Source organism: Salarias fasciatus, chromosome 20 (assembly GCF_902148845.1).
Source record: "Salarias fasciatus chromosome 20, fSalaFa1.1, whole genome shotgun sequence".
NCBI classification, from domain to species: Eukaryota; Metazoa; Chordata; class Actinopteri; order Blenniiformes; family Blenniidae; genus Salarias; species Salarias fasciatus.
In genome coordinates this window covers 12230978-12248878 of record NC_043764.1, presented here as the reverse complement: position 1 = coordinate 12248878, position 17901 = coordinate 12230978, and the positions used below count along the sequence as shown (strand labels likewise).

The following is a 17901-nucleotide window of genomic DNA, read 5'->3' as shown; positions in this document are numbered from 1 at the left end:
AACAACACGGGACAGATTTAAGTGAATGGCTCAAAGAATTTGAGGTATTTTTTATCAATATGAACATTATCCAGGAGTGTCAGCCTGTGTCTGTTGTGTTTTATTGAAGTTTGAATGCCTTGTGTGAAAGTTTGACCTCCTTTACTCATCAGATTACAGGAGCCTTCGAAACTGGACTGAGCTGAACTCTGATGCTTCCAGCTCTTGAAAAACTGGTATTTCAGATCCTGCAAGTTGCAGTTTGACTTACTTTTACTTACTACACACGTCACTAAAATCTAACGCTGTAATGAGACGGGTTTGACGAGTTTTCCTTTGTTTTGTCAAAAAAGATTCAATAAACCATATCTTAAATAAACTTACCATTCAGAAGCTTTGCAAACAAGATGAAGGTATTTAAATAAAATATGAAGCAAATCCAAGATTGTCTGTGCCGATTTAACTTGAACCGACCTGAGGTCAAAAGTTGCAGCGCATGAAACACAACGCGCTGCTTCTCCGAGACACAAACATGAAAACATGTATTCCTGTCTGTCGATTGATTTTAAACATTTATATAACAGTCGAAGATGAATTTCTCCTTCTGTCGTATTTACTTTGCCGCTCTTTGACCTTTGGCCCTTGGTGTCGCTGCATGTTCCCTGGCTCTCTGCGCCGGACTGAAGCCAGTAGACTGATTTCTGCTGGCGAGCGATTAAAAGCCGGGCGGCGCTGATGGTTCTCGTCGGGTCCCATAAACCAGCGAGACGCTGATGGGAACAGCCATTTGCCGGCTTGTACCCGCTCGGTTTAAATTGGACTTCCTCCTTCTGTCACTCCTTTGCGTTCTGACCTCAAACCAAAGACATTTGCTGTTTGTTTGTTTTGTTTTTTTTTCTTTTCCGGAGTCGGGCTCCGTGCCACTGGAGTAGCACGGTTCATTAATATTGCAGCACCTGTTGGGAGTGGTTCTTTCAAGATTTTTTTTCATTCCTTGGGCCCACGCCGCAGCGCATTAAAATATATATTACGTTTTCATCGAATATATAAAAAAATCCTCCTCGCAGTACATTAGATCAGTGGTGCCTTCCAGGAGGTCAGCATCCGGAGTAAACTGCAGGTAACAGTCAGGAAGCCTTTTACCCCCTTTTCCCTGAGATATTCCTCAGGGTATGTCAATAGTTTCCATCTCCGCAAATAACCCAGGATGAAAGTTTTATTAGTAAGCTGCTCTGGTAAAAGGTTCTGGCATCTGCTCTTTAGTATTAGTACGCAGTGTGTGAAACACGCTGCCTGCTCACGTTGTTTCCCTGTTTCACATGGTCCTGGCTGCAACACACACTCACAACTCCCGTCCTCTGCTGAGGGTTTGCAAAGCTTCTGGCTTCCAAAATTTTCTTTCTTTTTTTTTTTTTTTTTTTTTTTTTTTTTTTTACCTTTGCCAACACACACATCCAGCGCCTACGGACCCGGGCACAAAAAGTCATTCACCTCTCAGCTCCAGTCGTCAGGCTATATGGAGTGAATACAAAGCAGCAGTTTTTTGGCACAGAGTCGTACCTCCGCAGAGAGGTGATGTGCTCATCAGACAGGCCTCCATCTTCCTCATTAATGACGAACAGTTTGTCCTTCAGCTCTCCCGGCTGCACCAGGAAACTTTTGAGGAAAATGTCTGGAGGAACAATAGATTAGAAAAAGTCAACACACTCAATGGTACATGAAAGTGTTCCTCTTTGACGGATAGTCTTCTTATCCCGCGATGAAATGACTCAAAAAGCATTCAGAAGACAAAGGGTCCTTTTGCTTAATTACTTTCTCCCAAACGCCTGAGGGGAATGCACAAATTTGCATTCGATCAAGTCAAAGCTGATGTGATTCTTTTACGTTTTTATAGAAAATGCCTCTGCATAATTCAGGAGCCGTGGGAAGCTTTCATTAGAGTTTGAGACAAAAATGTAAAACACAAGGGGCATTTTTCACAAACTGGAGCCCGTCAGATGTTCTGGAATTGATTCGGTTAAAGTCCGATCCAGCTGTCATTCTTCAGGAAACTATAAACCTTTGGAGGTCTGAAAATGCTCCTGAATGACCTGCTGACTGTGATACACACTCTACCGGCTTATTCTGAGGGCTTGAAACTGAGTCGACTTCCTTTTACTACATTTTTTGGAAACTCATATTGTTTTTACGAGTTTTACTTATTGAATTAATGTTAAAATAGTTTATATATAACCAAATGTTTTTACAATAACAATAAAAACAAGTGCTCTTTCAACATTCAGCCTTCTTATAACACCCTCTTGGTGGAAAATCCAAGTTTTCCATGTGAGGCATTTTACAGCTTTCAAGTGTTTAATTTCAAACACGTGAAAACACAAATAAAACATAAAGTCAATACAATGAAAGCCTAACATGCTCTAAAAAGTAGTAGGACTCAACTTAAGTTTATTAAATCTAAACTCTTTTCAGTGACACTCTTTGCATCCTGTGTTTTTTTTTTTTTTTTTTTTTAATTGATCACACACTCTTCTCACTGTTACTTGTTTCACACCCCTGCATGAGTCTTCTGCTTTCTTCTTAATACCCACAATGTCTGCAGTATCAGTGTACTTCCTGGTTTGGCCTGCCCTCTGTCAGTGTCCTCCCCACCTCTGTCCCACTTCCTTGCTCAGTGGATTTTAGCGGGTGCTCTATTATTCCACACATTTTTGTCACTTCCGTATTAAATTAAAAAGAGGAATCAATGATGATCACTCAGGATGTAAAACTGAGGTGTCAAAAACAGATAAATAAATGTTGCTTAATAATGCTTTTGAATAAATAATGCCCCTGATTTGTTCCCATAGGGATGTCAGAGGGCGTTGAAACCTGCAGCTCGGTTTTGTGTATTTAGTTTTTGAAATTTAGTAAATGTTCTTTGTATTTTTATTCCGCTTTCAGAACTGCAAATGGATTAAATTATTCATTGCGGAGCATCATTAAAGACGCTCTGCTTCCAACAGTTGTGTTGTTGCATAAGAAGTGTTGGGAATCATGGGTAATAAGGTAACTGGAGCAGGCCCACTTCAGCACCTGGTTTCATTTGTGAAGAACCGTCAGTAGATCAGGCCCCGTGGGGGGTCTGGAGCCCTTCAGGTGAAGGCAGGTTACAACCTGGACAGGTCGGAAGAAATACACGCACACACCAACTCACATCTATGGGAGGAAACAATACACCCTCTGAGAACGTGCAAACTCCACAAAGCAAGGAACCAAAACTCAACCTTGACCTGACCTGGAGATGCTCTTACAGTCAGGCTGCAGGCAGCTGCAGACAACTATGAAATCCACTTCATCAAACTGATTGAAAGTCTGCTCATGACAAAGTGAATAAAATAATCATCCTAATGAGAAGCGTATCAGAGGTACAAAGCTGTAATCATCACGTCTCCAAATCCTTGACATTAAAGACTCCAGACAGCAATTCCCTCGCCAGAACCAACACATGCTTTCATGTTACGTTTTCGAGTGAGGAATCACAACATCAAAAAGTATTTTGAGAAACACCACAGTCCTCACAAGTGAGGGTTCGGCTGCTTCATCTGCCCCCGCCCAAACACACACACGCACGCACACACACACAGATACACAGATACAAGTGCAAATGAGGTGCTTTGTTGACTGGCACTCAGACAAACTGGGCATTGCCCTGGCAAATTAGAGTATGGAAATGGAGAGTGCGTCCCACAGGAAGCCCGGGAAGCCACAGGTGTACTTTTAATTAGGAGAGCCACATTTTCTGTCATTACAGAGGCAGCGTGCGCCGCGGCGCTCAAGGTAAATACCCATATTAGTCGGACACACAGTCCGAAACCAAATGCACTTTGATTAACCGCATATTTAATACTCCTCTTCATTGCGACTCTTCTACGCTTCCACTGTACTGTTAATGCTTCTCCTAATATCTGGCAAATTTTCAGATTTTGACTTTTATGAAATATTCAGTTTCATTGTGGGAAAAAAAAAAGTAATATGAATGTGTGCTGCAAGACCTTTTTGGTAATTCATCCCTCACAGTTATCAAACCCGGGGCTGTGAACAACCGGTGGAGCTGTACATAAAATACAGTCACGTCACGTCAGTATCAATAATGTAAAGTTGTACAAATACTGAACTTCAGTTCTTAGTCTGTGATATTTTCTATTCGAATTGACATTTGTCCTGTGCTTTCACTTGGACAGTAACAGGGGATAGTGCTTATGTAGTGTTTGCATGTTCTCCCTATGCATTTTGCAAATCATCTGAAACATAATTAACACTGATGCAAATTGTAGACCGCATCATACAATCCAAAGTCACAAGTGCAAAAACGAAACTTACAATCCTCGTTTGCATATATATGTCGGAACCCTAACCTCTCTCTGATCTCCACCAGCAGTCACGCCATTCATCAAATGAATTCACAAAATGCAAACCGAGTCTACAAGTACCAAGAAAATCTCTCTGTAGATCACAAAAAAAGGAAGTTTTAGATTTGGTTTCTGGGTTTCTGGGTTTCTGATTTGGCATGCCTGCATCGGCCAGATGGTTGTGTACCGTGCAGACTCTACGGGCCGATAACGCGCACAGGAGATTTTCACGGGCTGAATCAGAAGAATTTGCTTCTAAGTTAAGAAAGAACAATCTCATTCAGATGTGTGTCTCTGCTCTTCCTTTTGTATCGGTGCCAGATGGATCAATTCGAACGGTGACGCAACGTTCTTGAGAGGCTTTTCACGACAGTTTCTCAACTCTTTCATAGCCACAACAGCGATGCTGGAGCAGGCTGTAGGTGAAGGTTTCCAGGTAAGCACCTGCTAATGGTGTTATTGTAATTACCCTCGCTGGTGAAAAAGGTGAGATAAAGTTTCCACACAGCAGTTTAAATTCTGCAGCAAGAAGAACAAACAGCAGTGATCACATTCTGGCTTCTCTTCATCGGTTTCCTGTCAAATCCAGAATAGAGTTTGGAGTTCTTTCTTTTAATATGTTAAACTTTTAACAACCAGACTCCATAATGTCTTGGAGAGCTGTTCATCTTGCATCATTGAAGCCATTTTTATAAGTAAAACCAGTGTCTTTTTCATTTTAGGAGGCTCACATGGGCTCCTCTGTAAAAGAAATGGCATTTTGTCGGCGAACGATTAAAGTCAGAGGTGCAACCAGAGGAAGGATCCTACAATAAAGTCAGCAAGTGGAAGTTGTGGGGAGCCAGTGGAGGACATGTCTCTCATCACAATAACAGCAGCAGCCTGCTGAGCCGACATGCAGTTCCTTTTGAACAACACAATCGCTTTCATACATTGGTAGTAAATCCACAATGTGCATTGTCCATTAATATCTTAGCATGAACCTCAATTTAGGACGATCCACAAATTCATACATCAGGGGCAACTATCTGTTGTTGTGAAAAACTGTTGAAGGATCCAGAAACTCCCCCTGTACGTTCCAACACAGCTTTGCTGGCATTTCCCACCATGTGTGACTTCAGAGAGATCAAAACACTCGGCGACCTCTTGTTTAACAGGTTTTAAATTCCTGCGATCTCTTGAAAGACAAGCTCGGGTGTGTAGATCATCGACTCTCAGTGCAGCTTGATGCTGCTGCTCGCACATAAGGTTCATGTTGATTACCAGATTAAACTACACACACACACACAAAAAAAACAAAGCAATCGTCAGGCAACCACCTGCTCAAGCTGTCAAACTCCACCTGCCTCGGAATGTACCTGCAAACAGCATATTCTCGTTGTGGTGCCAGCTTTGTGCCGGATGCTAATTATCAGCTCTTACTGTTAATCATCGATCACATATTTGTGATATCTGATGAAGGTGGAGCTTCACAGTCTGCGGAGCCGCTTCTCTGTGGTACGGGGGAAACCAAAAAGGGGAGCGAGAGCGTTTGCATGCACGCGGACTCTCGGTGTAATGGGATCAGATGAATAAATAGTGTGGCAAAGAATGAGATATGAGCTGAATAAACAGCCCCAATTTAGGCAGGTTTGTGGTGATAAACATGCAAACAAGAGAGAGCAGTGGGGTGGGGGGCGAGCTGCGAGTGTGTGTGTGTGTGTGTGTGTGTGTGTGTGTGTGTGTGTGTCTGGGGGGGCCGCCAAGAGACGGTGAGCAAGGGAGGAAGAGGGAAGGAGAAGTCCTTTTTTTCCCCATCTCTTATTCCTGGGGGAATTCATGTGTTTGTTTGTTTTTTTAATCGACTTAACAGGCAGAAATCACCTTTGGACATATTCTCTCCTCGTCTGCTTTATTACAAAAACAGAATTTATTGATTAAAACTTGTTTGAAACTCAGATTCAAAATGCAATAATGTAAGTTAATTTAGTCCTGCCGCTGTGCTTTAGTGTGGAGATGGAAGTGCTTGTACTGAAGTAGTTCAGTACCAATATTTAATACGGTCTGGCTTTGAAAAACAAACAAAAAAAAAAACCTGCTGATATTATTGACACATTATTAGCTGACTGCAAGTTTGTAGCGGTTATTTGGGAAAGTAGACTTTCCTATAGGTGCATTATGGTGTTGCAGTGACATGTGAGTAATTGACTCCTTAAGTTCTGATGAAGATACATCAGTTATTAGGAGGAGGACGTTTTATAACAGTGTTGTTAAACATAAGGCCCGCGGGCCAAAACCAGTCTCCAAGAGGCTCCAATCTGGCCCGTCAGACCCCAAAGTAAACGATGTAAATTTTAAAGAAAGTGTAGATTTAAACTAGCGTCAAGTGATGCTGTCAAGGTGAGTTTGTAAAAGCATGCATAATGCAACAGCTGGGGGAGAAATGTTGTGACATTTCACTGTATTTTGCATCAGAAGGTATCATTAAAACTAGCTTGTTGTTAACATTGTAATAATTTTTAAGGCACTATTTTACCAATCCGGCCGATTCAAGATGAAACTGGGTCGTATTTAGCCCCTGAACTATAATTAGTTTGTTCCTCCTGCTCCATAATTGGGACGTTCTATTTGTAAGAAATCACAATAAAAAGTTGCAACAAAAAGGGGGCAGATTCACCACAAACACATACAATCACAGTTCCTCCAAATGTTACCGTTACTTTAAAATTGTCATTATTATAGGCCGGTTTTGGCCTGTAGGCCTTATGTTTAACACCCCTGGCCAGAGAGTTATGTCCATGAACATGCCGCATTATGTTACCTGTGGCTAGATATGAATATCAAGGTTACTTTAGCTCATAGTAGTCGAACTTGTGTTTCTGTGTTTGAATAGATGTTTATCAGTGTGGCAAAACGCAGCTTTCTATGTCTGTGTTATCAGAACGAGAGGAGTTCCCTGCTTCTCCTTCAAAAGGTTTTTTGTGAAGCTTGCAGCAGAACGGTGCATGGCCTGGAGTCGGCCTGCAGGCAGTCTTCGCTCGGCTGCTGCGCCTGGCACAACCCAAACTTTCAGGTCAGGCAGGAATCATCGTCTCGGAGCGTTCTGTGTCGGGCCGTGAAATCACTGCTGCTGTTGCTCAGATCCTGAATGCATATTTTATAAATATGAGATCCCTAATTATGTTGCTGGTCTGCACATTGGCACTGATTCCATTTAGCAGCCCGCCGCCGCCGCCGCCGCCGCCGCCGCCGCCACGTCTGCACCAGCTTGGCAGTGACACGCTGCTCGGAGGAGCTGCGAAAGCCCGGCTCCTGAGCTGTTCTCCCCTGGCTCTCAGCTCGTGAAATATACAAGCTATATACTCTCAGTTAATCAAAGGTGAAACACCATCAGATGAGAAATAGAATATGTTGTATCCCACAACCCCCCTCTGCAGACTCAGTGGCCAGTTTTGGCAGTGCTGGATTGGTGATGCACTGCCCCCTGCAGGCAGGCATGAAAAATATCCCTCTGTCAGCTTCACAGACCAAGTTTAAGACTTTTTTTCCCCCTTAAGGGAGGACATTTGCAGCACTTCTCCCTCAAACAGTTCTCAGGTTAGGCTGCGCCTTATGAAGGAAAATGCTCAAAATTCACACCGTTCATGCCGAGCTGCAGTTTCTGCATGCTGCTTCCCTCTGGTGGCTGTGAAGAGACACCTTCTAATTTCTAATTCACAGCAGAAATAAGCTCCTTTATTTGGCCTAATCCAGAAGAATGGTGTCTCATTACAAACGGGAAATGGTGTTTATTATTTTGCTTCCTTCGTCAAATCCTGAATATTATCTGATGGAGCTGATTCATGATGGGGGGGGAAAAAAAAAACTCATTGAAATATTCATGGTGGAGCTACTCACTGAAGTTGTGTGCGATCTTCTCATTGAGCATAATGTGCTGGGTATTACTCGGCTCTGCCACAGCAAACGTCCCCGGATCTTTAACAGCAAATTGCTCATATAAGCGTGATGTGTCGATTTCAATCCTCCTGGTGCTTTCTTGTTTCCAGAATGATTTTGCGATCTGCCAAGAAGCAAATTAATTCAGTACCGAGGCAAATTAATGTTACGAGGAAATCAATACAGAAATTACAAAAGAACAACACTGGGAAATAAGTAGCTGACACACAACAAAGAGTAATATCAAACAAATGAAGAGAAACTAACCCTCTCCCTTGTTCTTCTTGTTTGCAAAAAAAAAAATAAATACTGCATTTGAATATGAAAGATTCTCTCTGATGAAAACCTTTTGTAGGTTTTATACTTAACTGTGAAAATATGGTAATCTAGTGTCTTCTGATGGATGAAGTTATGAGTGGAAACTGGCAGCGTTACCTTGTCCGGACCGACGGGGTCCCAGTGGAAGGCCTTGGTACGCCGCTTGATGAAGGCTTTCTTCAGTTTGATGGGCAGCGGTGGGGGAGCCGGGATGAACGGCTGAGGCTGTGGGGGCTCTTTCACAACCCGGGGAGTGGGCGGATGGAGGGGGGACACGGGGACGGTCGAAGACGGAGAGGGCCCAGATGGGGCGACTGCAGAAGGCGACATTGGCGTTGAGTAGATGGGTGACGTTGGTGACGTTGGGGCGGCAGCGGAGGGGGCAGTCGGTGACGTTGGGGTGGGAGGTGAAGTACCAGGTCCGGTACCTGGAGCAGAAGTCCTAACCCGAGGCGTCGGGACAGGCCTCTCCCGATCAGGAGTGGGTTTATTTGGACTCGTGTCACCAGCAGAGGACAGGAGAGCGTCGGCCCCGCCGCCGGACTCCCGATCGGACCCGCTGTCTTCAGGGTCCTCGGCTATGCTGATGGGTCGTAAGCTCTGTGCCTCCAGAAACATGTGCTCGCCCATGGACTTCCTCTTCCAGTTTGAACACAGTTTATGAATGGCGTGGACCCAAGCGTCCCGCTCCTTCTGCAGGGAGCCAGGGCCTGATGTTTGATCTGATAGAGGCACTTTGAACCTGAAATCAATCAACAAAAACACACTTCATCTTCCCTTTTCAGGTTGAGAAATGTCTAATAATTCCAACTCTGAGCCCAGAACGATGGCATTATACCTGCAATGAAGCAACATCATGAGGTGTGGTTGACAAAATGTGATATTCACACCTCTCAATGAGCCCGGGACTCACCAGTACTCATTTTTGTGGGTGACCAGGTTGAAAGAGTCCGGGCTCTGGGTCTTCTGGACGGTGGTGTCGCCGTGTGACAGATGAATGACAATGGGCACGGATACTGACGTTGACGTTGTCGTCTCTCCGTCAGTCGGGACCCTCCGTCTGGAGAGTGTGAGCTGGCCCGGGTGGAGCTGGACCTCGTACCTGGAACGAAGTGGAACGGAGGTGATGTGGGATAACAGGACCAGGACTGTGTCCAACGAGCATAACAAGTTCAGTTTAGCTCAGGAGCCACTTCCAGCCTGATTTCATCTCCGGGAGACAAGTGCAAAAAGACAGCATGATACTTGATAACAGTTGATAACAGTTGATAACAGTTATACTGTTCAATGGCAGATGTGAATAACTAGACTATTTCAAATTTTAAAGGCATTATTGTAACAGGAGACTGAACTATTGACAATAATTCAAAAAAAATGTTACAACCATCCATGTTTTCCAAACTGTACAGAGTGATGCTGGGAGTATATTTGAAATGCATGTGCTTTCTCTCTACTAGGCCACTGGGGCCGGCGCTGATCTACAGCATATCTGCAAAAGCAAACGCCTGCCACCATATCTGCCTCATTGATTGATGAGTTTAGCTCTTGTTTTGTGCGCGAAATGCGCCGCAGCAGGATTGCCAAGTGGGCAACACAAGGCCACCGTCAATTTAGAGCAATAAAGAGAGAGCGAATATTTCTACTCAAGAGTTAAAGAATCAATAGACATTTTGGGAAATATGCTTATTATCTGGCACTGTGTGGATCCGGGGATCGATGCTGCTTTCATTACTGTCCTTCAGCTAAATATAGCACCGCCGTTAGAAGTCGGTCAGCTTAGCTAAAAGATTAGAGCAGCAGGTCGAAGCAGGTTGCGTGGCTTTAATCAAAGGTGGGAAAGGTCTGCCTGCCAGCTCATTACGCTCACATTCAGCTCTATTGTAACAGAATGAGGAATTAAAGAGAAACACAGAGATCGGTCAGAAAGGGAACAGTTCCAGGAACTTGGCTCTGAAAGATGATGGCTGATAACGGTCTCACACAGGAAGCAGATGATTAACATGTAAACGATTACTTCCTTCACACACACCATGCCTGGTAAGAGTTCAAAAACTACACGGATAGAGATTTTTGTTAATATTACACCTAAAGTCAATATCTACTTCGGTTTGAATTTTGTCTTCCTGTACTTCTTTCAAATGACCTCACTTCAGATCGTGGAGATCTGAGAACTCAGATCACTGAGTTGATGAACAATGAGCAATGCGATAAGTGGGGGGATAAACTAATGTCTAATGTCAGATTGCCAGTTTAAAATAACCATATTCGTGTGAATGAAATGTAGTCAATGCAGGAAAAATTAAAGTAACTAAAAAAAGCCTCTAACTCGTATTAATGCAAATTATTTCCAATAATTCCAATCAGGAAGTCATTTCAACACCTGTTCATGAGAAAGCAGCAGAGGAATAGACCTTAAATTACAACTGCTACAAACAGCACAGTGGTCGTGACTTTAGAGGTGAGTTCTCATCCCTGCTTTTGCTTAAATTTAATGACACATTAAACAGGGAGCAGACTTTTTTTCTCCCCAAATCTACACGATAAAGCGAAAACTCAAATCATTTATCCTTTACGGTTTTGGAATCAAACGTATTCTGTCAGTTTTGTGTGAGCGATATGTGCAAAATTCTGCACTCGTTCAAAACTGAATCCAGACAAACAGGTGAGTTAAAAATAGACACACTGACTCCTACAATCGGTGATGAATTGAACAATAGTTCTGTGAATAACTGTTGCTCGGTAATTGTGACAGGTTGTTGGTTCTCGGTCACTATTACATTTAACTCCTGTTTACTTATGAACTACATTAAATAAATTATCTTCGCATTGTCATTACTGAGGATGAAAGTTTTCAGGTTTTTTGGGGGGGATTTTTTTTTTTTTTTTTTTTACTAACTAGCTGAACACAGAAATAGGCAAATATTTTGAGGACGTCAGTAGAACCAACCTGCTCTCCATTGTGAAAACAGAACAGTGAAGAGCAGCTGTATTATTAATAAGTTGTAAGGAGCTGAATCACAGACTCGGTTGTCTGTTTATGAAACATACAATTTACAAGTAATTTCACATTCCCCGCGGCTGCCGTCACTTTTATTCAGGCGGCGCTGCGGTAATAAGGGTCGAGCCGTACTTCACCCATTTGAATGATGCCAGGCCGCCTCGGTGCAGCAGCAGCACTCCGTCCCGGAGGCTCTGCGGTGCTTCAGGCTGCTGGTGCGGCTCTGTATCGTCCCCTGCAGACTCCTGGTATATGTTCCCATAAATGATCTGATTCACGAGCTGCATAATCTGCACCAAAAGAAAGACGGTAAATTCCCAATAAAACAGTCAGACATAATTGTTCACATAAGGACACACTTCTTCTTCCACCTGGTGCAAATTGTTAAAATGTAAATTTAAGGTTGATTCCTATTTACTGTGCAGTTTTTTAGTGTTGCTTTTTTTTTTTTTCTTTTCATCAAGCGAAAGCAAATTCAAAATTCACCTTGTGTTTGTCGTCCAGCGAAGTGGCCTCCAGCTCGTAATCATGATGACCTTTGAAGGAAATGGAGAAGCGGGAATTCTCTCCATCATCACAGCTCTTGACAGCAGAGAAGGGAAGCTGCCGCTTGACGATGCCTTTCTCGATGCTGCACAGCAGCTTGGTCGTGAAATCAATCTGGATGTGTGCAGATAGAGGAGAGATGATCAACTGGTGGGCCGCAAACCACTTTTTAGGCCTTTGCATGATCAAAGTGAAAGGTAGGATAAAAATGATTTTCAAAACATAAATAAATAGATAAATCAAGTAATAACTTCTTTATATAAAAAACTGAAACTCAGAGTTTGGGTTTTAATTAGGATGAAATTAATTAAGCATAAAAGTGAATATATTTGGCTCTTTTTGTCATTCGCTGTGAAACTTGATGTGTTTGGTTTCCTCTTTGTGTTTTGAGGTTCAAATCCTGTTTGATCAAATGAACATGAAAATCTGGGCGTTTGAAGCCAGAGCAGTAGAAATCTATTGATGAGAGAGTATATATGTCCATGATCCATTAGGGTCACTTATGGGAGTATATTTACCCATCTTATACAGCCAATATGTAACATATACACTATAATTCCAGGGTATCAAATCTAATTTTTGTAGTTCTCTTGTTTTGATTGTTAATTAATTAAGTCGCTGATATTCTTGGTACTATATTGCAGATTTCTTTGCTTGATGCTTGATGATTTTGAATAATATGATTTTTTTAACAGAAAAAAGGAACTAGATGTCTCTTTTATGATTAAAGAAAAAAAAATTAAAAGCATTTTGAAAAAAAACCTTTAGTTCCCTCAACTAGCAAAATGTTTCTCTGAATAAAATTATTTTAAAGTCCAATTGTTCAATTTTTGCTATTTCTGAAGGTCTTGAACAAAGTTTTTCATCACGTTTTTAATTAATACAAAAAAAAAAATCTTTTTCCCTGTGTGAATACAGATGATCAGATCACTGAGTGTGACACAGACATGGTGGATCTCACCTGTCTGAGTGTGAAGCAGCATCACTCTGGATTACAGAGCTTACCTGCCGCTCTTCGCTCGTTGTTTCAACTCACCTGAAGAACTCGCTTCTGCCACCGGTAGCGGCCGTGCTTGTGCACACTGAAGTTGTACTGTTTTGGTTCTCGATCCTGCAGGAAACAGCAAATATTAAACACAAATGTCAGATCGCCAAGCAGATCTTTTATATCTGAATTCTTTCATTAAAAGAATTTGTTTGCTTAAAACCGATCCAAGGTGGCTGAGCAGCTTTTTTGCTGCACCAGTGTTGAGGGAGCAGAAGTGGACCCAGTGACATTGTATTTTTTAGCAGCTTCAGTTATCATAAGTCTAAGCTGCATGGATCAGCTGCGCAGGAGTGCTGATACTATTTTTAAAAATAGTGTCAGAACTGCTGTGTAGGTGATTAGTTGATTAATTTGACTTACTTCTGAGCCCCTTTTCTCCAGGTGATTCTTGTATTGCTCCAGTTTTAGATGCCGGTTACCATTAGCAGGATGTTTGGGAAGTGATTATCTTTACTGGCATTTAAAATATAAGATGAAGAAGAGCACATATTTCTTTGGCCCTCATTGATATAAAGGGTCAAAAGAAAAAAGAAAACACCAAATTTTTAGATATTATCTCCCTAAAAGTGCTCAGAATTTACATCTAAATCACGAGAAGGTCAAGTGTTTGATGGAAGTGCAGCTACCTCCTGCGGAGCGGTGTAGAAAGTGGAAAAATGGCTGATTCTCTCCTGACTCTTCTGTCTGAGCAGCTGTCCGTCCAGCCGGGCCCGGTTCAGCGCGTCCTCGATGGACAGCTCTCCACTCTTCACTTTGTTCATGATGCTCAGCTGCATCTCGTTGGTCAGCTGAAAGAACACAGACGCACCAGATCAGGAATGAATGTTAGATTTCTATTCCTTAAAAAACCATGTTGGAGGGGTTACTTCCATTGGAACAAAAGTAAACACTTAATATTAATATCTATATTATTCCTCTGCAATCCAAGATCATTTCATTTTCCAGTGAAATACACAAATACCAAATACTGAAGTTATCAAATCAAGTCACAGACTTTTATAAACAAAAAAGGTTTAAAAGGTCTGAAAACAAAGTTACTCATGAAGGAGTCAGAAAACCTGTGGCTTCAAATCCTGCTATAGCTATTCTACTCCAATGTGAAAGAAGAACTGTGTTGCCCTGTTATTAGTTTCCCGTTTTACAAAAAATTGAGAAATCTCAAATGCACATATCATTAAATAAAGAAATTCCAGACGATTTGAGGTTTCAAAAAAAACAAATACACCAATTAAATCTTTATTCATTTGTTCCTTTTATATCCACATTTGAATGATTACTGACTAAAATGCAAGTACAATGTAGGTAAGTAGTTGGCTTTTTTTTTTTTTTTTTTTTTTTTGCAAAATGAGAATACAATCAGATTAGCAGAACAGTTGGATTTCCCCACTGTTTAGTTGGAACTGTGAAACTTCATTTTTATCACACATAAACTGAAAAACAATATTTTAGGACTTTTTTATTTCAGAATCTGGAATCTGAACCCTTAGTTCATCAAATGAAGAAATACTGCATCTTAAAATATTGTATTTCAAAAGATCACTGGTTTTTCCTATCTTTATTAACCAGTGGCCGTATTTTCACTGTTAAAATGTAAATAAATAGTCAAAACTTTCACTTTGCAAGTTATGATTGCAGAAACAGCAATGCAATTAACTTGTAAGTTTAAAAACATGATGCACTCTTATGTATTTTAACATATATAGCCTACAGTTGGACAGTTTAGTGCAATAGGATGTAAAAATAGTTGAAAATTTGGCATCCATATGAAATTTCAAAATATTCTGTTGTTAAAATTGTGTGATTTTGTTCTATATGTAATGCATGTAATGTCTGTGGACTCCAGTGTCCTTTAAAGTAAATTAAGAACATTTAGGGTAAGGCGCACTGGAGTCTACACATCTGGTTGAAAAAGAGCTTTTACTGGAGCACAATGTGGGTCTTTTCCTGTCTGACGCATTTCGAAAAAAGTTTAGGTTCCTGATTTTGGGAAACGAGAAACTACTGCAGGGGAGTCGGTTTGAATTGAGGAAGTAAGCAAACAATCCTCCAGAGGCTTTAGTAAAGGTGAACCAAAACTTGGCTGCACAGATCTGAGTGTGTTTTCTCTTGAAACAAGAACACACTCTTGTGACAACTTAGTGAGCCGTTTGAGACAAGGTGGCACACAATACAGTCAACTGGCATCTTGACACTTCCTGATTGAAGAAAATCAGTTTTAATGTTCCCCTGAACGTGTACAGTACCTGTGGCATGGAGCTTCCTGAGTGTTTATCCGGCCTGGGCTGACCCTCCTTCTTCTTTGAGCCTAAAGTTGGCATGCTGGTTAGATTTCACACAAAGAGTCCCAAGCAAAAATAAAGTTTATTAAGAGGATCTTTTCCTCTGTTTGTCATACAGAGAGCAGTGATTTCTGTCTGCCTGCAGCCTCCGCCTCCTTCCAGGTCATGCTTCAGTCCTCTCGGGTGAAAACTGTGAGTCACACCCACAAAAGAGTTTCTCTGTGAAACTGCAGACATTTCCAGTCAGGTTACATGTTTCAACTTGTGCCGACTGGTGTTCCATGCGTTGCTTTTCTCTTTACATCCAGCAGAGGGCGCTGTGAATCCTGTTGTCCAGCACTGATGGCCCCTGAAACTCACCTTTATGTGAACTTTTATTGCTTTTTTCATTGTTCCACCTTGTATTTCCTTGTTTTATTGCACTATATATGCATATGTGTATTATCCGAATACAAGCAGATAAAGTTAACAGTACAAATATGCTGATAAAAAAAATTGAATTGCCAAAAGGATATGCAATAAAAACGTGAAACTTGTATAGTCAGTTATCTCACTAAATACACTAATTTGTTTCTTCCCTGTGGTTGGCTGTAGACAGTATATTATGCTGTCTTGAGCATGTTCAATTAGTGTCACCAAGATCTGACTTTTTTCATTAAAACACAGATTACACTGATACAGTAAACTCATGATAAAGTCATTTTACCGTCTTGTTCGTGAACAATGGTGTGAGAAATTTTCATTTTAATGACATTTTCACTGACATGAAAACTCTTGTGATTATTTTATTAAGAGATGCACAAACCTTTGTGCAAATGTAAAAAGTGATGTGAGAAATGACACCTTCTCCACTAATAAACCAAGATAACCACTAGAGGGCGTCGGTGTGGAGGTTTTTCCTGCTCTGTGGACAGAAATCCTGCAGTTCAGAGCTGATGTTTGGGCTGTAAACTGTCAGTCAGATTGTATACTGTATGTTTATTATGTCTATGATAGTTCTCCCCATCTACTGTGGAATTAAATTCCCGTATTCCAGTGAGTTCAACATCAGGCCTGCTAAATCAAACGCTGAAAGTTCTCCAAAACACACATTTAACTGTGACTGCATAATTGAATGTTGGTAACACTTTACTTGAAGCACCCCTGTATAACACATTATAAGTACATTATAGCACTGTATAACTATAGTTATAAACATTCATAAATGATTACAATGCTTTATAACATCAGGACCTAACCCTAACCATATGCTGTATAGTGGGTTATAAAGCATTGTGATCATTTATAAGTGTTTATAACTACTTATAATGTTTTTTTTTACCGGGTACTTCAAGTAAAGTGTTTCCAAAATGTTTTTATTCCCAGAACAATTCAGTTACCAATATCCAGGAAGAAAGACGAAACTGGAACTTCCACTGAAGAAGTTGACACGCTTGGGGCTTTTTGGCTGGTCCAGGCACCAGTACTGCATTCCTTTAAATAGAGGACTAGTTGAATTAGTTGTAAGTTTGTTTTATCTAAATTTACATCCAATACATACCGAAGTGCTCGAATGATGGTTTGCAGTAAAATCTAAGGGAAAACCCTCCAGTTTCGCAGCCAGCACGGGGGGGAAGCCCGCCCTCAACACACGCTTACCACAGGGAAGGTGTGGCTGAAAACACACAATAAACACAATCCTTTTGGCTACAGTTTGTGTTTTAGCTATGAGGAAATGAACTCCACAAAACTCCCAAGGTTGTTCTCATCAGCAGCACAGTGCTGCTAGCACGAAGTGCTTGTATTCAAGTTGCTCTTTTCTAGTGCATTCACTGTCTATCACCTGGAAAACCTTGTCTAATATAGGAAGTTGAACTCTGCATGTAGTTGATTGTGTGGAGAGAACATTTTTTAGCAAAAGGTCAAATCTGAAAGGGAAGAGTTCAAAGCTAAAATATGATCAACTCTCCACAGAAAGCCCCCGGCCTTGATCTTAACAATAGGCCCTCTCGCTGCTAAGTGAAACCACTAACTGCCTCACTGTGGTAAAGCCAAATGAAAGTACCTGAACTTCCTCTAGGCTCGTGCAACAGTACATAACTAAATCCCCAACTCACCAATGGAGACTGTCAAAGAAGTAGATAATATTCAAGCACCTCTGATAATAATGAGGTTATTATGTTAAGTGTTGAAGATGAATGCGATATATGTACAGTTCCATGGTCTGTACTGTTTTACACAGCTGAGGCTCCAGGGAAACTCATGTCAACAACTCAGGGAGAACATGCAAATTCCACATGGGACACCCCTCCACCCACCCACCCACACAACCTCATCCCAACTCCTAACTCCACCTCTGTACCTGGAAATGATAAATGAGGCTTTGGTAGGTTTGTTATCGTGCTGTTGAGAGCGGATGATTTTACAGGAAATGGTCCCGGACAGAAAACA

At 41.5% G+C, this 17901-nt stretch overlaps 1 protein-coding gene across 1 annotated transcript in view; it reads right to left on the bottom strand.

Moving 5' to 3' along the window:
- LOC115408797 (formin-like protein 13) overlaps window positions 1–15603 on the bottom strand; it is a 45270-nt gene extending 29667 nt beyond the window's left edge. The window contains exons 1-9 of the mRNA XM_030119723.1: window positions 15436–15603; window positions 13819–13980; window positions 13181–13255; window positions 12085–12258; window positions 11731–11888; window positions 9514–9702; window positions 8718–9342; window positions 8244–8406; window positions 1540–1651 (exon numbers count right to left, since the gene is read on the bottom strand). Coding sequence (XP_029975583.1) covers window positions 1540–1651; window positions 8244–8406; window positions 8718–9342; window positions 9514–9702; window positions 11731–11888; window positions 12085–12258; window positions 13181–13255; window positions 13819–13980; window positions 15436–15510 — 1733 coding nt within the window. The 5' untranslated portion in view covers window positions 15511–15603. The remainder of the gene's footprint in view (window positions 1–1539; window positions 1652–8243; window positions 8407–8717; window positions 9343–9513; window positions 9703–11730; window positions 11889–12084; window positions 12259–13180; window positions 13256–13818; window positions 13981–15435) is intronic.
- Window positions 15604–17901: the final 2298 nt, after the last annotated feature.